At 36.4% G+C, this 25357-nt stretch overlaps 3 protein-coding genes across 7 annotated transcripts in view; all 3 read right to left on the minus strand.

Annotated features, from left to right (window-relative positions):
• LOC141376079 (uncharacterized) overlaps nucleotides 1-25357 on the minus strand; it is a 996984-nt gene that overhangs the window by 115937 nt on the left and 855690 nt on the right. The window contains exon 1 of one of the 2 annotated variants that reach the window (XM_088651099.1): nucleotides 9209-9402. The exons of the other annotated variant lie outside the window; for it this stretch is intronic. The gene's annotated coding sequence lies outside the window, so the exon portion shown is untranslated. Of the gene's footprint in view, nucleotides 1-9208; nucleotides 9403-25357 lie in introns of those variants that run through there. 2 annotated transcript variants of the gene reach the window in all.
• Nucleotides 1-25357, minus strand: part of igf2bp2a (insulin-like growth factor 2 mRNA binding protein 2a) — a 107323-nt gene that overhangs the window by 22787 nt on the left and 59179 nt on the right. For all 4 annotated transcript variants that reach the window (XM_087265791.1, XM_087265793.1, XM_087265792.1 and 1 more), the window contains 7 exon segments: nucleotides 24944-24995; nucleotides 19541-19604; nucleotides 16554-16841; nucleotides 12135-12269; nucleotides 11932-12054; nucleotides 4768-4903; nucleotides 2586-2720 (listed from right to left, as the gene is read on the minus strand). In XM_087265791.1, the coding sequence (XP_087121917.1) occupies nucleotides 2586-2720; nucleotides 4768-4903; nucleotides 11932-12054; nucleotides 12135-12269; nucleotides 16554-16841; nucleotides 19541-19604; nucleotides 24944-24995 (933 nt within the window).
• Nucleotides 13744-25357, minus strand: part of LOC147842282 (uncharacterized) — a 164318-nt gene continuing 152704 nt past the window's right edge. Inside the window, exon 2 of the mRNA XM_087267568.1 lies at nucleotides 13744-13901. The gene's annotated coding sequence lies outside the window, so the exon portion shown is untranslated. The remainder of the gene's footprint in view (nucleotides 13902-25357) is intronic.

A 25357-nucleotide genomic window follows, 5' to 3' on the forward strand; every position in this document is an offset into this window, starting at 1 on the left:
TAATCGACCTACATAAAGTAAGCCTTAGCAACGGATTTGCGGATGTGCACACACTACAACTCAGTGTATCAGATGTGCGGATGAAGCTAGTGGAGCGCCCTCAGAAAGCGCGAGAAGCAAAACAAACATTTTATTCCCCACTGAGTTTTAAATCTAAAGTATGGCAAGCAACATTATGGATTTAAGGATGGACGACATGACAGGACAGATGCAATTTGCAAAATGTGCCGCGCATCTGTAAAATACGCGGGCAGTATGACTAATCTGATATCTCACTTGAAGCGGCGCCACGGTGTTGTTGTGAAAGCATCTTCCAGTGTTTCTGCATCCCCGGCTTTCGCACTGCTTCAACCAGCTCCAAAAGTGGTGAGAAAAGCATTGAAAGTTTTTTTTTCCATGCGCAACAGTTCTGCTCGCTCTACGCCAATAACGAATGCTATTGCATTGTTCATCTGCAAAGATATTCAGCCTAGTGTCACGGAGAACGAAGGTTTTATACACCTCCTCCTGTTAATTTTTATTTAATTATAATAATAATAATATTAATAATAATAATGATAAAAATAATTGGGTGTCACAGTGGCACAGTGGGTAGTTTGACCACCTCACAGCAAGAAGATTGCTGGTTTGTTATATTTTTATTAGCCTGTTGTTTACAGTGACAGTGATGTTTCAACGCAGCATAACACTGCTAGTTCACCACCTTAAGTTTTGAATAATCAGTGGCAAAATATATCTTTGTAAAACTTGTTTTCATAGTTGAAAAGTTAAATCACAATTCTTGTTGTGCAATGCTAATTTTATTTATGTTGAAAGAGTGCAAATATATACATATTTTTTTAATATATATTGCACTTATACATTCTGTTTATCTTGAAAATACTTAAATAATATGTGCTATATGTTCTAAAATGGCCCTCTACTGTAAACTGACACTCTGGCTCTGAGAGAAAAGCCAGTTAGTAAAAAAAAGTCTTGGTTTTGCTTGGTTAATAAATAATCAAACTCATTCAATGGCACAGCATCCTCTTTCACATCATCTCATAAACTTGATCTAATAAGTTAGTGCTGAAATATCGCATCGTATCGTGATATGGGTGTGAATCGTATCGTGTTGCATCGCAATATGTCACAAATGTATCGCTAATATATCGGATCGTATTCTTTGTATCGAGATGCGTATCGGATCGGCATTATAGCTTAGATGCCCAACCCTAGTGCAGAGCACTGTATATTTATATGTACAAATATTTATAAATTAACCGATGAAAAATGAAAAACACAACTAGTTTAGATATGTTATAGGTTAAATCCATTTTCACAAAATCTTACTGTTACGATAACCAGCGATCGCTGGTTTCCACTATATCCATGGACTTCATTTCAGCCTTTTTCTGGACTACATATTCATACATGCACTTCTCCCAGACACCCATGCTTACTCATCTAGACTGATTACACTCGCATCACCTGAGGACTTTCAGAGACTGATTAGACACCCTTCATAAGCCACTCATTCACTCATCCAGTTTGCCGAGTCTTGTTCGCTTCTAGAGACATTACAACGCGTTTCTCCTTGTCTTGTCTCTCCTTGTTTTAGACCCTAGCCTAGTTTATCCCTGTTCTCCTGTTTAGCCGCCTGCCTTTTGACCTAATGCCTGTTATACGACTACGACTCTGGATTTGGCTACATATATCTGTTTACACATGATTTGACCATTGCTTGCTTGACGTTGAATAAACCTGCATATTGGATCTTACCTCCAGTTGTCTGTGTCACCCCCGGCGTTACACTTACTCAATTGAGTAAAATGATGTATTTTATGACTTGAGAGAGAAAACATGTCTAATTACTTGAAAAAGTTTAGGCATAACATACAGTTAAAGTCAGAATTATTATCCCCCCTTCAATATTTTTTCTTTTTTAAATATTTCCCAAATTATGTTTAACAGAGGAGGGAAATTTCCACAGTATGTCTGATTATATTTTTCCTTCTGGAGAAAGTCTTTTTTTAGCAGTTTCAGCAGTTTTTAACTTTAAGGTCAAAATTATTAGCACCTTTAAGCAAGACTTTTTTTGATAGTCTACAGAACAAACCATTATTATACAATAACTTTCTTAATTACCCTAAACTGCCTTGTTAACCCAATTAACCTAATTAAGCAGTATAGAAGTGTCTTGAAAAATATCTGGTCAAATATTATTTACTGTCATCATGGCAAAGATAAAATAAATTTGTTTTTAGAAATGAAACTATCAAAACTATTATGTTTAGAAATGTGCTGAAAAATCTTCTCTCCGTTAAACAAAAATTAGGGAAAAAATAAACAGGGGGGTAATAATCCAGGGGGGCTAATAATTCTGACTTCAACTGTACATGATTACTCCAATTATGTCATTATTTATATTTGCAAAAACCAAAAATATGTAACATTTACATTAATATTCAGCAGATCAAACCCCACTTCATTATCCAGTAAGAGCAGCTGTATTTGCCCCTGCTAAATGCAATGCATTCCTGGGGCTGCGACATCCAAACATGCTGTAGTTACATAATAAAGCCCACACCGATGTTTGTACTCACTAGAAAAGGGTTGTAGCCGGTTGGGGGTACGGGTGGGATGCCTCTGGGTCCAGCAGCTGGTGGCAACACTGACAGACCGGTTGAAAAGATGCCCAGGGCGCTCAGGCTCAACCCAGGGATAAGGTTGGATTGTTGCTACAAGACAGAGGAATAACATCATGGATAATGAATGACTGCTCAGTGCGTGACCTCAGGCTATCATGTTTTTCTCTCATTTGAGACTACACAGAGCTGTTTATGTGGAATAACATCTTGTAATATCGCTTCTTTCACGCTAGGTGGCTCTATGCACCCGGTGTATAACTTTAGACAGGACTGTTTTGCCACTTAGACTTGAAAGAGAACTTGAGGTGCATGATTTCACAAGTTCAGTCTAATTGACTTTTTTTTGGACTATTTTTAAACGTTAAAATAATGTAACTAAAATTACAAAACAACAATACAAAACAAAATGTGTTGGCCATGGAAACTTATTTAATAAGCTTATGAAATATTTATTTCTACTAAAATTATACCTACCTCCTCAGTTATGCAACGATATATATGTTGTTTCTTTGTTTAATACATTATTCGGAACCAAAAATCAACACATTTTAATATTTTTGACTTTAAACAGGATGTATTAGCATGTATGTAGATGTTATTATAACCACATTTGTTGAAGTGTTATGAATAATCCTAATGGCTACTTATACCCCCATCAGTCAACTTTATCAGTGATGAGATGAGTGTACTCAAAATTGACTGAAAGTTAATTCTACTCATTTGAAAAAAGTTTTGAACTCAGTGTTGAAGGTAATGGAGTTCATTAAATACCTCATACCTCCAACATAAATGGAGTAAGTTCACAGTACTCATCTGGATTAGTTTATTAACTCAAATGGTTTGTTGCGATAGTTTCCTTAAACGGTTTGAGTTGCCTTAACTTCTCTTCATTTATTGGGTTTTATTATGCTCATATTGCTTTATTTACTCCAATGGAGAAAGTTCTCAGTACTCATTAGGATTAGCTTTTAAACTTTTTTTTAAACTTTTAAACCGAAATTTTTTTTTTCCTCAAACAGTTTGAGTTACTTTAACTCTGGGTTTTACAGTGTAATAGCCATTTATAAGTATTTATATAGCAATCTATAAGTATATTCATCCATTTATTACCCTAATCTTCCTGACAATCATTTACTGTAAAGCAATTTAAAGTGATTTGTAGTACAGATATGTGAGATCTCCATTAACTACTGTATTTATCTATCACACCAAGAAACTTTATTGTCATTAACCATTTTTATAATTACACCATTTATCTGTTCCCAATTAACATCAATCTAGATTTATTAACATTTAATTATCATTTTAATTCATTTTGTCATTTTATTCTATGTTAAGCGGCTTTGACACAATCTACATTGTAAAAAGGCTATATAAATAAACTTGAAATGAATTGAACTTTAATATTTCTATATCAAACCACCTAATAATTTATGAAATTTTTAACTACCTTCCCAAGAGCAAATGTAAATATTTTACTTATATTATTCATATAAAGCTGAAATTATTTTGGACCCGTAACTGAGCCATGGGGGATTCCATGAGCAATGTTTAACAATAAAAGCTGATGCAGACATTATTTTTAATATTTTTATAGTATGTTTCTCCCTCGCAAACATCCAAAACTTTCACAAAAGCACTTGAATAATTTACTATACGCCTGACTGGGTGCTGACTAATGCGTGAGTATAAACAAAACCACATACATTTGATCTGATCGCCTGATAGAGGTCTCTTCCGCAAAACAAATGACTCACAGAAGACGAAATGATGCGACAGTGTAAGCGAATATGATGATGCCATTGTTGCAGTATTTGCTCTCAGTCTTTAGCACAGGCGGCGTGACGTCATGCGAGTAAACAGGGCAAACGGTGTACATGTGCATGCATGTCTGTTGACAAGATGACAGTGCGTTCTCCGAATGCACAGCAGGGGATGGTCTGACTCAAGGCTGTTTCCTATAAACACAGTCAATAACTCAGCACCAGTAAACAGACGGGCCTTCTGAAAGCCTCGTCATCTTCTGTAGTATGCTGACTCAAGATTGACCGAATTAAAGTATAGCCAGTGGTTCTGAAGAAAGCCGCATTGATATCAACATCAAAGATAGTGGAATAGTAGAACCATAAACACTTACGTTAATAGCAGCAACGTCGTTTTCGTAGGCTTCCCTCAGCTTCTTCATGATCTCCACCTCGGCCCTACAACAGGCCTCGATGCTCCCCTTCACTATAATGGTTCTTTCCGGGTTATAAATCGTTAAGTCCTGTAAACTGGGGGAAGAAATGAGCAAGAAAGTGTGAGTGAACTGGTATGTGTTTAAGAAATATATGACTACTGAAGGAAATATATGACTGACTGAAGGAAAGCTTTTTCCCTCAGACAATCAGGCTGATGAACACAACACACCCCACACAGACTCTTCAATACTGCACACCATCAATATGTAACATGCGCTGCACTTCAACCAATCCATACTTAAAACACTACTGCCTACAACTATGTGTACACTTAATCATTGTATATATCGCTGTCAATTTAACATTTTTTGTTGTTTTTTGGGATTTTTTTTTTTTGGGGGGGGGAGTATGCTGTTGTATTTTGCACTGCCATTGTATGTGCACTGTCTGTATTTTGCACTTGTCGTTGTATTTTCTGTATTTTCTACTGTATGAAGCCAGAACCTAAGCTTTTCACTCATCAAAGCACACGTGCTGCTGATGATGTGACAATAAAAGTGGTTTGATTTGACTATTTTCTAAATAGAGAAATGTTTGAATTAAACGTAACTAATTTGGTACTGATGTCAAATTTAAGACTTTTCAAGACGAAGAAGAACAAAATATCAGACTAATATTGGGCTGAACGCTAAGGATTTTTTAATGACCCAGCATAAATAAAATCTTAGTTGTCTTTTTTTCCCACTATCCCTTTTAAATAAAATGTATAATTTAAAAACATACATACCATCTGAAAGAACTTTTAAAAATAAATATTAAAAAAATAAAATGGAAAAACACTAATTAATAAAAAAATGTTAATAGTTGAGCAAGTTTACAATAAAAGAATAAAAAAAGCAAAAGAAAGAAAAAAAGAAAAGTTTGCATTAAGGAGTTAATATTTCCTCTTTTCAGTTATTTACTGTGTATTAGAGCTGATATCAACTGAACAGGGTCAGCCTTTGGTATAGTCTAAAACAGGGTTCAGGGTTTTGTAAAAGGATTTGAGAGATCATGCAAATAAGCATGCTAACTTCTCAGGTTTTACGCAGCTAAAGATTTCTCGGATTCACATGTTATGTGATGAAGGAATCACCTGTTTCAATTGATAAGAATGACTCGTTGTGGCTAAAAAGTAGGAAAAGCAATAACTTGATGAGATTTGCAACAGTCAAATCAACTCTCACTGAAATACCAAAAATGACTGTCAAGTGGTTTCGGTTTAGATTAATGTTAATAGCTTTATTAAGTGAATCAAAAACACTGGACCAGAAATTTGTCAATTGAGGGCAACTCCAGAACATACGGAGATAGTTAGCAGAAGACTGCTTACAGCAATGACAGGCATCACTTTTATCAGGAATTTTTTTTAGTTTTTTTTGCTATTTTGGTATTGGTTAATCAAGAGTTCACACTTAGATATGCGTGGCGTTAATAGCAGGGTTGGCATGCTGTCGCAGGAGAGAACCCTGTGCTTGGAGATAATTGAGCCCAAGGCTCCTGCCTGGTCAATAAGCATATAAAAGGGGTCTGAGATTAGGTAGGTCTCGAGAAATCTCCTTAGAAAAAGGAAAAAATTGAGGAGATGGGGTGGAAGGCAGTTTCTTTCAAAACGAAGATAATGCAGTAGGTTAAATTGGTCTATTTATTGTAAGCTTGGATTAATCTGATTGGATTAATCTGATTGGATTATTACTGATGAAAATCCATCCGTGCACAATCATATCACATGCTCCTCTTGAAATAAGTTTATAAAACTTTACCTATAGAGCACTTTACATTGCATTAGGCCATGTCTGGCGCATATAGAGGAGTGGACCATCTTTAAAATATCTTGCCACTGTTCCTTTGCGATGCAAACATCAAGGTAATTTTCCCAAGATTCTTTGAGAGAAACCACAGGATTTACATTTGGTGTACTTATTAAATACATTAAATTAAATTATATTAAATTAATTAAAATTATATATAGTCAATATGGTGCTAAGGAGGGTGGTTAGGCAAGTGGGGAAACAATTTGAAATATAATTTATGAAATGAAATACAAAATATTATTTCTATGAGTTACTTGCTTTGACTAAAATTAGAACATTTTTGTTTTGAGATAATACATTATTCTCAAAAAATATTTTTAGCCTATTATTATTATTATTATTATTATTATATTGTTCATATGGTATGTCGATTTGTGTTATTAATGAATAAAAAGGCAGTGCAAAATCAACGGATACTATAACTAATTAACAAGTTAATAGCAGTGAACCCAATACAGTGCTGATTGATTGATTGATTGATTGATTGATTGATTGATTGATTGATTGATTGATTGATTGATTGATTGATTGTGTAAACAATGGGAGTCGGTTGATAATGGATCCATGTGCAGTTTTATTAATAAGAGAAGTCAGGCAATGCAGGCACAAACAGAAGCAAACGGATGTTTATTCGAAACATAAGTATAGTCAAGGTGAGAGGCAAAGAAGCCAATACAGGAAGCAAACAATGGGAACAATACAAGGGTCAAACATGGGAAAAAATTAACTAGAATGCTTAGTAGTGTAACAGTAAACAACAAGGCTTAGCAATGTGTGTGTCAAATAGATGTATATAAATGGTTATTAGTCTTTAGCTCAGCTGTGTGTGTGCAATCATGGGTGAACCGAAACTGGTGTGTGTGAGCTGCATGACGGGAGTTGTAGTTCATATAGTGTCAGACTTGTAGTTTTGGTGATAATGAATATTCATATAACTCATCATTCACTGGTGATAGTGATTGATTGATTGATTGATTGATTGATTGATTGATTGCTTGATTGATTAATTAATTGATTATTTAATTAATTGATTGCTTTTTATCTACCAAAACCATGCAATACTGGAGTATGGGGTAAAATACATATAAGCAGGCCATGGAAACTAGGGTTGGGCATCTAAGCTATAATGCCGATCCGATACGCATCTCGATACAAAGAATACGATCCGATATATTAGCGATACATTTGTGACATATTGCGATGCGACACGATACGATTCACACCCATATCACGATACGATGCGATAATTCAGCACTAACTAATTAGATCAAGTTTATGAGATTATGTGAAAGAGGATGCTGTGCCATTGAATGAGTTTGATTGATTATTTATTAACCAAGCAAAACCAAGACTTTTTTTACAAACTGGCTTTTCTCTCAGAGCCAGAGTATCAGTTTACAGTAGAGGGCCATTTTAGAACATATAGCACATATAATTTAATTATTTTCAAGATAAACAGAATGTATAAGTGCAATATATATTAAAATATAAATATTTGCACTCTTTCAACATAAAGGTTTAGCATTGCACAACAAGAATTGTGATTTAACTTTTCAACTATGAAAACAAGTTTTACAAAGATATATTTTGCCACTGAATATTCAAAACTTAAGGTCGTGAACTAGCAGTGTTATGCTGCTTTCAAACATCACTGTCACTGTAAACAACAGGCTGATAAAAATATAACAAACCAGCAATCTTCTTGCTGTGAGGTGGTCATACTACCCACTGTGCCACCGTGACGCCCATTATTTTTATCATTATTATTATTAATATTATTATTATTGTAATTAAATAAAAATTAACAGAAGGAGGTGTTCAAAACCTTCGTTCTCCGTGACACTAGGCTGAATATCTTTGCAGATGAACAGGGCCGGCACGTCCATAGAGGCGACCTAGGCGGCCGCCTAGGGCGGAAGTATAGAGAGGGCGGCGTCCGCAACCCGCATCCTCAGTTATGTCCGCGACACCTCCATCAGCGCCCGCTTGTCCTCAGTTATATCCGCGCATAGGGTGGCAGAATAGAGGTCCGCGACACCCACGTCCTCAGTTATATCCGCGCATAGGGCGGAAGAATAGAGGTCCGCGACACACGCGCGTCCTCAGTTATATCCGCGCATAGGGCGGCAGAACAGAGGTCCGCGACTCCGGCGCGTCCTCAGTTATATCCGCGCATAGGGCGGCAGAATAGAGGTCCACTGGAAGATGGAGCTTTCACAACAACACAGTGGCGCCGCTTCAAGTGAGATTTCAGATTAGTCGTACTGCCCGTGTATTTTACAGATGCGCGGCACACTTTTGCAAATTGCATCTGTCCTGTCATGTCGTCCATCCTTAAATCCATAATGTTGCCATACTTTAGATTTAAAACTCAGTGGGGAATAAAATGTTTGTTTTGCTTCTCGCGCTTTCTGAGGGCGCACCACTAGCTTCATCCGCACACCTGATACAGTTGTAGTGTAAGTGTACACATCCGCAAATCCGTTGCTAAGGCTTACTTTAAGCAGGTCGATTATATTATGCGCCAAAAACAGGTTGACAACACTTGTTAATAAATAAAAAATACATTCTATATTAAAAATATAAGCTGTATCTTGGAAAAACCGATGCATCTCGCAAAAACCGATGCATCTCGATTTGCTTCCAAAATTTCATTCATCCTCTGCTGCTCTACCGATGCACTCGCATCGTGCACGCGCATGACCGCGTATCGATACATATCGGTTAATCTTCCCATCCCTAATGGAAACGCATAACACAAGTTGTTTGCACTATATCATTGCAATGTTGTTTTTGAGCTGAATATCAAGAGGGCTTCTACTGCATTTCTACAGTGAAGAATACACTGACTCTGACATTCCACCTGGACAAAATTGGTACTCTAGGTAAAAAGCGAGTTATTTTCGTTGCTATTGAGCGCTGGTAAATGAGGCTGTTTTTTGAAGAATGGCAAAGCAATGACGTCAGGAGTCCTGGTTGGGGCTTAATTGGCTGACTCATTTCCTCAGTTATCTGTGTGATCATCGCACACGTTATTTATTTCTGGTAAATGCATAAGACCACCTGTACCCTGCTGGTCTGCACCAGATCCCAGCACTTAACAGCCTGTTACAAAATGTCGCACTCAGGTCACGCTACAATCAATATTTCAAATACAAAACACAGCATTTCAAGCAAGAGCTGACGTGTTTTTAAGTGCCCCAATAATGCTTTTTGGGATGACATCCATGTAGCATGTTATATCATTGTCTATAAACCTAAAAAATAAGCATAAATATATTTCTTGTTTCCTAAAAGTAGGAATTGATTCAGCATTTTTATGTAAATTTTATGTAAATTTGCTACACATATTTTTAAGGTCAGCCTATGGTTCTTATTGACTGCCAATGGACCCTTTCACAAGACTGTTATGATGCATTTAACGGTCATCATAATGTTAAATCCTTGAAAATGTTTAATATTTAGATTTTTTTAAAACTGTATGTTATGAATGTATCATATTATCTTTGCGTCAAATTATGTGAGGTGTTTCTAATGAAGCCTCTATGAGGTAGAGAGTAAATTTGACGTTATTCTCTTCTCTGGCTGCCATCATCAGTCTCACACTATTTTCCCCCTTTTTCTGAATGTCTTGATAACACCATCATAGATTTTTTCTTTTATTATTTCAGCAAATAAGATTTTATTTTACAATCTGTTGTAATCTCCCATTTACTGTGCTCAAAGTGTATAATCATGACACCCTCCGCTACTGAAAAACCCGGAAATGTGAAAAGGGTCTATAAACATTAACAGCTTTGACTCTCAAACTTTTTACTGTATGCACTTTTAAAGGACAAGGATGAGGGATCAAATTGATACAGTGAAACCAACACAATTGTAATTGCTTGTATCATTTTATCTTTTGTTCATAAATGCAAAAAAAGGAAAGCTGAAATTCAGATATGGTAATTCTGTTAGTAGTGGGCCAGTCCCCAAAGATGTGCAATATATGACCAATCAGGGCATACCGAACTTTCAAAAAGGTTGGGTTAGGAGAAATATTTATTTCTTATTTTTTAGATAACAGAAAACAACAAAACTATCTACTGTCATATGTCATTACATGAAGTAAAGACATTTAAGATTGCGTAATTACATTTTAGTCATGCATCTCACTCAAGCTTTTAAGCAAGCTTTAAATTAAATGAAACTTTACAGTTTTTCTCACATTTTACTACACAATTTCTTAAAAAAATAACAGTAGTAATATCGGTTTATTTTTTTGTTTTGTTTTGCTTTTTACTTTCAGTTAATTTTAACAATATTGCAAAGATCTTTATATCAGCCCGTATCACAGACAGATATTTGTCCACCTAGACCTGTGGAATTGGCCTTTATTAATATGAAATAGTGTATTAGGGCAGTAGGTCATTTATAGAGTTTTTTTAATAAATAAAACAAATAATTACAAGTTATATGTTGGGTCATATATTTATATATTAGGAAATTACCTGCCCGAAATGGCTTGGTTTTCAGCTGAAAGAAATATATCTGAAAATATGAGCCAAAAATGAATGCTACACTGCACTGTCTAGCAGTATTTAGTACACTGTTTTCACTCTTTCTTGAGCTACCATCATTATTTGTCATTGAAGTAGCTTTCACAACAGACATAGAAAGCGCTGTGCTATGAATCCCATTCATTTTAATGGCTTTCGTTGTGCAAAAGGGGTTTGTTCCTGCACTGACCAAAGTCCAAGAGCAGCTGAGCACACTTTCAACTAGCTTGCGTATATGCTGCGATCAAAGTTTAAAACAGCACAATATTACGCTCTGTAGATCTTCTGCTTGCGTACATGTACAGTATACATATCCATACATAAACTCGCCAATTTCATCTGGAGTTTTCAGTTTTAGCCCAGATTTTTTATTCCAGTGCATCCCTAATCTATATACATTTCTGTGTATATTTAGCGTGTATTTTTAGTTTTTTGTTGTTTATTAGTCTCATGATACTTTAGGATGGCATAGCATCAAAGTCATAATTGTAGTGTGACCCTACTGCAATGCATAATATATAAAATTAGAATAGTTTGTTTTATATTGTATGGATGTAAAATTTATGTAGGAGACCTAAACAGCAAAATTAACCTTTAAAAAAACATAATTGGAGAACTTTAAATTAAATAAAACAATAGTAGATTATAAAAAAACAATTATAGCTAAAAATATGAGCTTGCTTAATATTTTCCCTAATCAAAGCTATCAAATTCAGCGGACACTTACGAGGAGATGGTTATTTTGGTCTCTGTGTCCTCTTCAATCTTCTTCAGGTTTCTGCCCTCTTTCCCGATCAGTCTTCCGACGAGGCTGTTGTGGGCCAGGATCTTCAGAGGAATATCCTCAGTTCTACAGGAGCAAGACCACATTTAAAGGCCACCTTTGAAGAGCTCCATGAAACACAGCGACTGCAGAAGATTAAGACTTACACCTTTGTGTCTACAGCCTCTTTCTGCATGATGTCCATGATCATGTGGCACGCGGTGGAGCAGCCCTCAGGGGTGGAGTGAATGGTGATGGGTTTCTCTGCCGCTCCTGCGTTCTCCTTGCGATGGATGTCCACCCTTTCAGGAAAAAAGAAATATCCATCAAACAGAGATCCATCAAAGCTTCATGAAAGGCTTGTGTGTGTGTGTACTTGTTTTTTATATCCTGGTGGGGACTTAAACCTCAATGCACACAGACTCATGGAGATTTGTGTCATCGTATGGTCCAAAATTGAGATTAAATATGCTTATGATATGCAAAATTAAATATTTTGTAAATGTAAAACTCCACATTGTTTTTTGAAAGGGTTGGATTTAGGAGTAAAGTTAGAATAGAGGGATAGAATATACACGAATGTATTGTATTGTGTAGTTGAAACATCATTACCTCAATGAGAGTCCGCACCGAGATATAGGAACAAGTCTGTGTGTGTGTGTGTGTGTGTGTGTGTGTGTGTGTGTGTGTGTGTTATGTGTGTGTGTGTGTGTGTGTGTGTGTGTGTGTGTGTGTGTGTGTGTGTGTGTGTGTGTGTGTGTGTAAAGCATGATAATAATCATTGTCTGATAACTTACATGTAGAACTAAGAATTGACATTTTTGGATTTATTATTTCAATCTTTTTAAACTTTGTGAATTTGAATGATTTAAAGCAGGGGTGTCAATCTCAGTTCCTGGAGTGTTGCAGTCCAGAACAGTTTAGTTTCAGCCCTGCTTCAACACACTTAAGCTGCGGTCACACTGGACTTTTCTTCCCATAGACTTCCATTCATACGCTCGCGAATGCATCAGACTGTAAACGCAAAGTCATGCGGCAAGTTTCGCAGTTGTTTTGCAGTTGCTGCATTGTAAAGTTCAAGCTTGGTGAACTCTGACCTGAAAAATTGCATCACTTGACTGCATGAGACCAAGTCGAGGATCAAAACATGACCTCTCTGGACAGAAATTTAAAATATGGTCCCATTGCCTGCTTTTTAAATGTCTAGTTTTGTTGTTTAACCCCACCCCTTTTTCGGAGTACCGTACAACAGAATGTCGCAAGCCCAAACTCTAGTGTGACCATTTTTGATCACCTGTAGGTCTAAAACAAGCCTGATTTCATGAGTTCACACTAAGCTGATGATTGGTAATAAGCTAGTTTGGCATGCTGTCTCGGGAGAGAGCCCTGAGCTTATGAGAGCCTCGAGCCCGGGGCTCCCTACCGTTGCAGGGCGAGAGGGGAGTTTAAGCTCGGGTTGATCGAGAACCCCCCTTACCCCCCTGCTGCGTGAGGGTTGCTAAGGTGATGCGTTGCTGACAGAATTTAATCGAATTTGGTGCTAATTTGGTTTAGTCAATTTACTTAAGTGTCATGTTTTTGGGAGTGTGGGAGGAAACCGGAGGATCCGGGGAAAACCCACGCAAGCACGGGGAGAACATGAACTCCACACGAAAATGCTGACCGTTTGGGTAGACGCCAGAACCGGAGGCATTTTGCTTTGAGGCCGCAGTGCTAGCCATTGGGTCGCCGTGCTGCCCTGTAGACAAAAGAGGCGGCGAAGGGGTGAAAGGGGGGATTCTTCAAGACAAAGATGACTAAAGGTAAGGTGTTTGGTTATTTATTCTTGGTTAGGAATAGTCTGATTGGTGGTTCGTACATTAGCTTGACTCGGGGCCAGCCGCGTCAATCATAAGCACGTGATCCTCTCGAAATTAGTTTATGAATAAACTTCACTTAGCTAAACTAAATCTAAAAACTTAACTGTGCAGAGCTGCGGCCCTCCACTTACCTGTGATTTAAAACTATTCAAATGCAAGAAGACTTCTAAACACTCAATATGACCTGAAGAATAAGCACATATACCCTGAATTGAGTTATCTTATAAGTTTTCCTGTTCTTGGCAAATGCCTAAAAATTATGATAATTTAATCACATATGCGAGTAGCCTTAAAAGGAGTCATAAGTGAATTTAAACAGCCAAGAAAAAAATCAGTCAATATCGTCACCTTGGAATTATATCTGCGTTCTGCAGGATTTTGAGATATTGAGCTTCAAAGTTTTTACATTCCATAGCAAACAGTATATGTGTAACATTTGTTTTTTAAATAAAAAGGTCTTAAAATGTAAACAACTGATAAAAAAAGTCCCATTAATAAGTATTTAACAGGAAAATGTCAATAGCTCAATTTTGACAAAAATGTCAGATAGAACCTTATAATTCTAAGGTGACGATGTGTGTATCAGTACATTGAATCCATCCACTATTTATATCTTAAGGTAACTGCATTCTGATTTATCTACTGTTTGTATCTGTGTTCAATTCAAATCTAAAATAAAATAAAATCACTTTTTTGGACTGAGTAACTTCTGTAGCTTCAACAATGATAATCTATATTTGATTTTTACTGTAAAGACTGTTATTTATCTGTAACTGAACACCTACGTACCTAAACCTCTTGTATCTCTTATTTGTATTATCTACTTCTCTTATCTGATCTTATTTCACCACCACGATGACTGAAGCTCTGTACAAGACTTTTGGCCAGCGGAGAAGTTAAAATGGTCGTGCCCAACTGAGTCTGGTTCTCTCAAGGTTTTTTTTTCTTCACTCCTATCAGGTGAAGTTTTTTTTCCCTCTCCGCTGTCGCCACTGGCTCGCATGGTTCAGGATTGGTAGAGCGTTTGAACTCTCAGTAATGATTTAAATCACACTGAACTTAGCTAAACTGAACTGAACTTAAACACTAAAAACTGAACTACACTGTTCCAGTTACTACGACCATCTATGTGAAGCTGCTTTGACACAATCTACATTGTAAAAGCGCTATACAAATAAAGCTGAATTGAATTGAATTATTTGTTCTGGATTAATACTGACAGAATCAGTGGAATTAAGATTTTTTGTGTCTAAAATGTTGCTAACGTTATACGTTTATTCAATTCAGTTCATCTTTATTTCTATAGCGCTTTTACAATGTCGATTTGTTGTGTCAAAGCAGCTTCACATAGAAGATTATAGTTAATTGAAACAGTGTCAGATCGGTTTATTTATATTTTATTTATGTTTATTTACTACAATACAGGAAAGCATGGGTCAAAAGCAACTAAATTTATATTTATTTTATTAATTTCATGTTTTAGTGTTTTTGTGTTGGCAGGGGAAGTAAATTCTGAACTACTAAGAAGGTTTATTTCAGCATTGAGCCATAAATGTACATATTTGTTCATAAAAAATAGGATTCTTTAAACAATTTCATTATATTTAGTGTCTAAAATATACTTGTGAACTAATCAACAGATAACAGATTTTCTGTGCTTGAAAACTATAGTTTCATGTAAAATATAATATTGAATGTAATATTCGTTTGCAGCAGTTATATGCAAACTAATGTTTGAAAGTTAATGGTCAGTGTGATTTTCTTTTTATAATACTTTTTCTTTACTTAGCAAGGATGCATTAATTAATAAAAAAAAATCAACACAACAAGAATTAGTTTTATTTTAAAAGATATTAAAATAGAAAACTCATTCAAACTGTACTAATTCTCCCAATATTACAGTTTTTACAGTTCTTTTGATCAAAAAAAAATTTTTAACATGTTTTTGATTAAAAACATGTTACATTTTAAGTGTGAATTACATTTATCAATATATTATAGAATTCTATATATGATAGTCATTTTTATTCATTCATTTATTTTCCGTCAGCTTAGTCTCTATTTTAAAGGTCAAACAGTGGAATGAACTGCCAACTATTGCAGGATATGTTTTATGCAGCTGATGCTCTTCCAGCCACAACCCAGTACTGAGAAACACGCATACACACTAATTCACACACACTCATACCCTACGGCCAATAATAGTTCATCCAATTCAACTACTGCACACGTCTTTGGATTTTGGGAGAAACCGGGGCACCTGGAGAACATGCAAACATCACACAAAAATGCCAATTGGTCCAGCCTTGAACCAGGGAGCTTCTTGCTGTGAGGTGACAGTGCTAACCACTAAGCCACCAAGCTAATTTTTTGTTGTTTTTAAATTAAGTAATTTTTTTTGAAGTATACCACATTAACTCTTCATTTATTCATTTTCCTTTGGCTTAGTCCCTTTATTATTCTGGGGTTGCCACAGCCGAATGAACCGCCAACTTATCCAGCATGTGTTTTACACAGCGGATGCTTTTCCAGCTGCAACCCAGTACTGGGAAACATCCATACACACTCATCCACAGACATTCACTATGGCCATGTCTTTGGACTGTGGGGGAAACCGGAGCACCCGGAGAAAACCCACGCAAACTTGGAGAGAATATGCAAACTCCACACAGACATGCCTTAACCCTTCATAATTCTCTTATTAACACACTATTCTCTCTCACTTACTTCGACTGCGTCTGTTTGGTGATGTTCTTGATTGTGAGTCCCTCTTTGCCAATGATGGCTCCCACAAACTGTGTGGGCACCAGCATGCGCAGGGGGAAATCTGGCTGCTTCTGCCGGGATCCCAGGGAGCTTCCAGACGTCCCAGGCTGAGAGTCCTGCTCCCGTGAGGTCCTTCCCCCCCGGCGATTCCGGGTCGCAGGCAGAGCCGCAGCAGCATCCATATCCATGATATAAGACACTTTAAAGGAGTAATCCTCAAACGTCTGTTCTATTAACTTCTCCACAGCTCTGAAGACACAGATGGTGACAACTATCAGTGGAACAATTACTTTTTTTATAATCAGTAAAGCTGGTGTTTTTCAAAACTCAAACAAAGAGTAGGCAGTGTGATAACGAGAGTATATCAATGTGGACAACTTTTCAGATGAAGATCCTGTTTTCTGCATCACATGTCATGTATTAGAATGTATGACATTAATAAATGATTCACTGACGTGTTTAATCTGACATGGGTCAAAGAATTTAAATATTGAAGCAAAGGGTAAGTAATACAGCTTTTCTGTTGGTGTATTTAAACTAATCCAGTAACATGGTACGTAAAACAACAGTTTTATATATCAAAAATCGTATCATATAAATTAAGAACAGGAATCATTAGATGACTACATAATACAAAGACTCTATGAGGACCCCAAAATCACAACATGGCCCCAAAACATGATTTAATTATCATTTATTGCCAATAATTTTCCCTATCCTTAAGTCCAGCAAATTTTAAAAATCCTTCAAAATATATTAAAACTGTATGATGCCGTATTCCTTTAAATATTTTAATGAATACATGTCTAATTAAGGATGTTTCATATTGTACATAAATATGTTAGGCTGATGATAGAACATTATTAAATCATCAATATTTTTATTTTCATGCAAGTCATGGTAGGAACAGACACTTCACTTGTATTTATTATACTTTCTATTAATATAGAAATGCTATTTGTTATATATACACAATTGAAGTTGGAATTATTAGCCCCGCTTTGAAATTGTTTTTTTTATATATATATTTCCCAAATTAAGTTTAACAGCAAGGAAATTTTAACAGTATGTCTGATAATATTTTTTCTTCTGGAGAAAGTCTTTATTTGTTTTATTTGGGCTAGAATAAAACAGTTTTTCTTTTTAAACACCATTTTAAGGTCAAAATTATTAGCCTCTAAGCAATTATTTTTTCGATAGTCTACAGAACAAACCATTGTTATACAATAAATTGCCTAATTACCCTGACCTGCCTAGTTAACGTAATTAACCTAGTTAAACCTTTAAATGTCACTTTAAGCTGTATAGAAGTGTCTTGAAAACAAAATTTACTGAAAATGTACTGTCATCATGGTAAAGATAAAATAAATCAGTTTTTAGAAATGAGTTACTAAAACTGTTGTTTAGAAATGTGTTGAAAAAATATTCTCTCTGTTAAACAGAAATTGGGGGAAAAAATAAACAGGGGGGCTAATAATTCTGACTTTAACTGAACAATAGTAATTTCTGTCAATTTTCTTTGAGTCAAAGACAATAAAGCAAAAATTAATAGCAATTTTATATGAGTAGAAAGTAATAAATACATTAATAAATAAATCAAATATATAATAAATAAATCATTCAGCGTAACATACACTAACCAGCCACTTTATTAGGTACACCTGTCCAACTGCTGGTTAAAGCTAATTTCTAATCAGCCAATCATATGGCAGCAACTCAACACAATTAGGCATGTAGACATGGTCAAGACAGTCTGCTGCAGTTCAAACAGAGCAGCAGAATGGGGAAGAAAGGGGATTTAAGTGACTTTGACTGTGGCATGGTTGTGGGTGCTAGATGGGCTGGTCAGAGTATTTCAGAAACTGGTGATCTACTGGGATATTCACGCACAACCATCTCTGGGGATTACAAAGAATGGTCTGAAAAAGAGAAAATATCCAGTGAGGTCAGAGGAGAACGACCAGACTGGTTTGAGCTGATAGAAAGGCAACAGTAACTCAAAATAACCGAAGTATGCAGAAGAGCATCACTGAACGCACAACACTTGGAACCTTAAGGCAGATGGGCTACAGCAGCAGAAGACCACACCGGGTGCCACTCCTGTCAGCTAAGAATAGAAACTGAGGCTACAATTCACACAGGCTCACCAAAATTGGATAATAGAAGATTGGATAAAAAAAATGTTGCCTGGTCTGATGAGACTTGATTTCTGATTCAGATGGTAGGGCCAGAATTTGGCGTCAACAAAATGAAAGCATGGATCCATCCTGCCTTGTATCAACTTTTTCAGACTGGTGGTGGTGATGTAATGGTGTGGGAGATATTTTCTTGGCACACTCTGAGCCCATTAGTACCATTTGAGCATCGTGTCAACACCACAGCCTACCTAAGTATTGTTGACCATGTCCATCCCATTCGTGACCACCGTGTACCCATCTTCTATGGATTGTGGTGGAACGGGAGATTCGCAGCATGGATGTGCAGCCAACAAATCTGCAGCAACTGTGTGATGCTATCATGTCAATAGGGAGCAAAATCTCTGAAGAATATTTCCAATACCTTGTTGAATCTATGCCACAAAAGATTAGGGCAGCCCTGAAGGCAAAAGTGGGTCCAACCCGGAACTAGTAAAGTGTACCTAATAAAGTGGCAGATGAATGTATGTATGCAAGTATGTATGTATGTATATATGCAAATGTGTGTGTGTGTGTGTGTGTGTGTGTGTGTTTTGAAAAGGTCAGTGTTATTCCACCAAATAAATTTAATTACATTTAATTCAATAAGTAAATTAAAGTTAAACCTTCTGAAGTTAAAACATTGGTGTGGTATTGTATATAAATGTGAAATCTAAAAACATAGCACCTTTTCAGTTATTTTATGCAAAAACAAACGAATGTCTAAACGACATCTTTATTTGAAAATGAAGAATAAATGCTTCAGACTCTTACACTTTAGCCTCCTCTTTCGTCGAGTACGTCACATTCACCACTGCTGTTTCAGTGTCAGTGTTAACTGCAGAAGAAAGAGCAAATGAAATCAATTCCATATTTATAAACAGGGACCTTGTGCTTATTCATAAGCATGTGAGACTGCATGCTGTTCTATCAGGTACACAGACAAACAAACAGTTTTACACTAGTGCTATGAAGAGCCACTTGAGTGTGTCTGCATAGAAAACGAGGATTGCTATTCCATGGCCAGATGTGTGCTTCACAGGACAAGCACAAAACAGCCCTAATGTCCACAGATCAAAGCCCTGTGTAGCACCTAAATACAGACACAATGGCTACTGTATGTTTACATGCACCAATTTCCATCAGTCCAAATGAATATTTTATATGCGTTTTATATATATTCCGATTAAAACTTGTAATCCTATCACAACACGGATGTGACAACAACATAGCTATAAAATAAGTGTACACAAGCATGTTTTCTAAATATAAATACTGTATATGGCATACAAATAGGCTAGGCATGCAATAAGGTCAGCTGCATGATTCCTCGTCCAGGATTTCTTCAGCTTTAAAACTCATATCATCAGCTACCAAAAGTCATCTTCTTTTGAATTGATTTCGAGTTTTAAGTGTGAAAACTAAAAGAATTGATGGTATTCATGGTCTGATGAATGTAATTTGTTTATTTAAATAAGAATTGCCTTTTAATTCTGTGCTTAAACTGAGGAGAATGGCACCTCATTGTACCCAGTTTCTAAAATGACACTTCACTATTTGTTTGCAATTTAATGGATGTTACTCCCATAATTCACACAAAGCATCACAGAGTTTAGGAAACACTTGGATTACACCTCTTGAAGGTCAAACTGTATTATATTCTCTGAAGAGTATAAACAAAGGTTTTGCTACATTATAAGTATTTCACTAAGGTCATTTCAGTAATTACAGAAGGAAGCCACTGCAGAGACAATATGGCAGTTTAAGGAGAAAATGTATGCGGCTGTATTGATCAGATGTAGTTGTGTGCCTGGAGGACCAGACAGTCTGTCTGGAGGAAGTTGAGTGGGACGACTGGCAGAAATCCAGAGCTTCACACATGAAGAACACCACAAAGCCCTACTGTAAAGCTCAAGCGATAAATCTAAAACACAATGCGCGTCACAGATGAAGACACATCATGATAATAGCCCTGAAACACAAAGAGAACTAGCGCTGCACTGATGTGTTTATATTTATTTTGCTAGATCAGTGCATAAGCTATACGATAACATTGTTTGGATGGTATTTGTATTGTAAAACTATTTTTAAAATGCACTTCATACAGTCAGCAGCTCAAAAACATCACTTTTAAGACTTTAAGACTTTTAAGACTTTAAATCGCTTCACAACAGTGTGTGAATATCGACACCACTAACAGCAAAAATGAGATTCTATTTTTAATAATAAAAGTATTTTTTATTTGCAATGCACTTTCCTTATGCTTGTTCACACCAGATGTGGAATGCACTGATAAATCATGCTATTTGCACGTAAATAGCCGCGTAAACATATGAGTTTACTCGCTTCATTCGCGTGTGAATCCCGCTACATTCGCGTGTCGAATTCCTTTCAGAACAGCCATGGATTCGCGTGATGGGCACTGCTTCTGTCTGCCCGGTGACTCTAGCTTTGTTGCTAAATGGCTAACATGGATTTGAGAAAATAACAGTGTTTAAGTGCTTTATGAAGGCTTTAAAAACAGCCTTGATACACTAGATACACTAGATCCTTTCAGAGGTGTATCCAGCTCTGTGAGCTCAAAAACTCATCCAGAAACTTAACCTGGACGACCAGGGCTTTCATCGTCAAACACGCTAAAAGCTCAATTCGCAAAGCGCCATTCGCACAACTTGCGCCAGACCACTCGCACGTATCGTGCCGCAAGTTGTCTATTTGCGCATTTGCATTGACTTAACATGTAAATCACTCGCGCTTGACGCTTCTTCCACAGCTGATGTGAACACAGAATAAGACTAACAATAGCAGAAACAGCACAACAATTAATAAAAAGCAAAAAAAACAAGGATTTGAACCATAAGATAGAATAAAAGTTAACAGAATGATCATCCTAAGTTAATGCAATACTAAAAAGGTGAGACTTAAGAAGTTTCTTAAAACAGTTCAGAGAAGCAGCATTCCTAATGCTGATGGGTAGTGCATTACACAGGTTAGGCGCAGTGTATGAGAAAGCCCTACCACCCGTGGACTGAGTTTACCGTGTGGCTAATACAGGGTAAGTCCTGAGGCTGAACAAAGACTGCGAGCTGGAGTGGCAAGAGTCACTAGGTCACAATTGTAACCAGGTGCTAGCCTGCTAGCTTTGAAGGTTGAAATCAAGGTCTTAAAATCAATCTGTGACTTAATAGAAAGCCAGTGAAGATGTTTAAGTACAGAAGTAACAGGGTGGTGTGATGATGTATGTTTCCTGTATTGATCACACCTTAAATAAAGTTGCATAATAGGTCCCCTTTAATGATATTATATAAATAAATTTATTTATTTTTTACATTTTGTTAGAAATCAAAACCATATAGATTAAAATACATTTCTATGGACTGTGCACGTGATTTAAACTAGATTTCCCCATCTTTTCCTGTATTATGGACCCAGTATAATACCCTTTTATACCGTTCTAGATTTCAATGTACCGCTGAGATCGTCAAAGGTTTAATAAACATATTTCTGTCATAAAACTCTCTGATAGATTTAGTATAATAATTATGGCAACATTAATGTGTTATTAATGCGGCATAGATCTGCTATGCTGCTGACTGATTATTGATTATTATTCGATTATTGGTGCAGAGCAAGTAATAAGACTTGCTACTGGTAGTATATTTGCAAACATGCTGTCTGAGAATATAACACACTGCTGCTGCTGCAAACATAACATGCATTCAGCTCAAAGCATATCTACAGTATACACAGGAGGAGCTGGGGTGGAGGAGGGTATCTGAAAACACACTGCAGATTGCTAACGACAACAACACTGAGATATTTAAATGCCAAGAACTGCTAGGCAAACAGAATTTAATCTACCATTTAAAAAAGTATTTTGTGTTCATAATGTTCATGATTATAATTTGCAAGCTTATTTCTCAATATTGGATCAAATATCAGAATTCAGAAATACATACATATAATTTTGTTTCAAAGTTTACAAATTGGCTGTATAAACTCATTATGGGTAAGGGCCAATAAAGGGAATTTGGCCATGACACTGGGGTTACACCCCTGACCCACAGAGAGTCGCATCTGAAAGACGGCGCTCACTGACACTATAGTGTCCCAATGATCAGGCCAATTCGGTGGATGGGGATGATTGGGAGGTCATTATGGGTAAGGGGCAATGAAGGGAATTTGGCCATGACACTGGGGTTACACCCCTGACTCACATAGAGTCGCATCTGAAAGACGGCGCTCACTGACAGTATAGTGTCCCCTTCACTTTACTGGGCCATTACGACTCACACAGACTGCAGGTTGAGCGCCCCCTGCTGGCCTCACTAACACCACTTCCAACAGCAACTTAGTTTTCCCTTGTGGTATCCCTGCTTAGCTTCAGTCAGTAACCAGTCTTGCGCTGCAGGGTGATATGTCTGTAGCATATTGTAATCTGATCAACCAAAATACATCTTAATTTAAGGAGTAAAGGGCAAGACTGGGTCTCAACAGAGAGACCACAGGCACCTATATTTACCTCCTCATTACTACACTACACCTCCATGAATACACACACATTACAGCAGGACCTTCACACCAGACTCTCCCTCACCCTTAATACACAAACTCATCTCAGACTAGATTTCATGTCTCTATCAAACACTGTTTGTCTGTGACTTTCATTCATTCTCTCTCTCAGTTACGCTGCCTGTGTGTTTTCCCTCTCTCTCTCTCCCTCTTCCTTTTTCGGGAACGACAATTACTAAACCTCAAGACTGAAACGTCTCCACTGGTTGCGAGTGTTGATGTGACCCGAGTGTGGATGATGTTTGATCTGCAGTGAGTGCACACATTGTCTCTGTAGTTCACAATCTGTTTGTAATTCAGATTCATTCACATGGGCACATCAAAGATCTTAACAGAAAATACCTTATTTTATAATATATATATATATATTTTTTATCAATTTTCAATGACAGAAATAGAAATGGTAATCTAGATTTTAGGCTAAAATACAAATGAATGTAAAGGAAAGTGCATTTTTAAGTACAATCACTACTCTTTAATTAATCTGTACTGTAAGCTAACATTTCGTGTGACTTTTTTAATTTAATTGTAGTTAAAGTTATGGTTGACCTGAAATTTAAATTAACTCACTATTTACTCACCCTGATGTGGTTTCTTTCTTCTGTCGAACATAAAAAATAAATTTAAGAGTTCACACTTGTATATTGCTTGATGCTATTAGCAGGTTTGGCATGCTGTCTAGGGAGAGAACCCTGAGCTCTGAGATAATTGAGCCCAGGGCTCCCGCCTAGTCGATTGAGCATGTAAGGGGAGTTCGAGATCAGGTAGTTCTCGAGAGCTCCCTGTGGTAAAGGAAAAAAGGGGGAGAAGGGGTGGATGGGGGATTCTTCAGAAAACAAAGATAAGGGAGTAATTTTTTGCTAGGCTACTTAAAGTGAGTTTGGATTAATCTGATGGGCTAACTATTGATTGTAGATGCGAGACCAGCTGTGGTCAATCATATCACGTGCTCCTCTCGAAATTAGTTAGTGCAACTTCACGTATTATGAAGAACGATGGAAACCAGTAGCTGTTGACATCCACAGTTGGGGAAAAAAATTATATGGATGTCAATGCAATTTCCAACATTCTACAAAATATTGCTTTTGTGTTCAACAGAAGAAATAAACTTTAACAAATGAGTATAAATTCAATTCAATTCAATTCAGCTTTATTTGTATAGCGCTTTTACAATGTAGATTGAGTCAAAGCAGCTTCACATAAATACAGTTGGAGAATTATTCGTTCAATTTATATTATCAATAGGAAAGCAATCTAATTCAAGTGTACATACTTGGCTCTTTCTATATTTGCTAATGTCAATAATCTATCAATAACTAAATAATCAAATGAATCAAATTTTAAGAGTGTGTGTGGGTTCAATTTTGCTTTCACTAGTTCACTAGTCGAATGGTGTAAAAAATAAATGAATCCACACAATCCATCAATTAATATAGTCATGCAAGCTGCAAGCATATTAAATATTAAAATATCACAATTAACTTTAGTTAAATAACAGCACGTCATACTGCAAAACACTTCTTGAAATGTCAACTATGAAAACAAAAAACAAAAAATATAATAGAGGATTTAAGTATAGTCATTTCAGACTATCCAAGTCTTTACCTTGCTCCACATTTTCTACAGTACCATACTGTGCTAATAAGCTGTCCAAAACCTGCAAAGAGAAAAGCACAATTAATTTGCAACACAAAAAGAAAAACATTAAACTCATTTAGACCAAATACCAGAAAAACACAAAGTTGTAAAAGAAAAGGAAAAATTCACCCTAAAATGAAAATGCTTCCATTACATTGATCATTGCTTGTTATTTTTTCAGACTAACATAAACGTATATATAAAAAATGCAGTACTGAAATGTCTAAGGCTGGTGAGATATTCTTGCACCACACTGATGGCAATCTTTGACTACCTGTTCGAAAATGCAGCTAAAGCATAATATTGTAAAAATATTATTACAATGCAAAACAACTGTTTTCTATTCTTAGTTATTATAAAATTATTATTCATTACACTAAT

This window comes from Danio rerio, chromosome 9, assembly GCF_052040795.2.
Source record: "Danio rerio strain M-AB ecotype USA chromosome 9, GRCz13ab, whole genome shotgun sequence".
Lineage (NCBI taxonomy): Eukaryota > Metazoa > Chordata > Actinopteri > Cypriniformes > Danionidae > Danio > Danio rerio.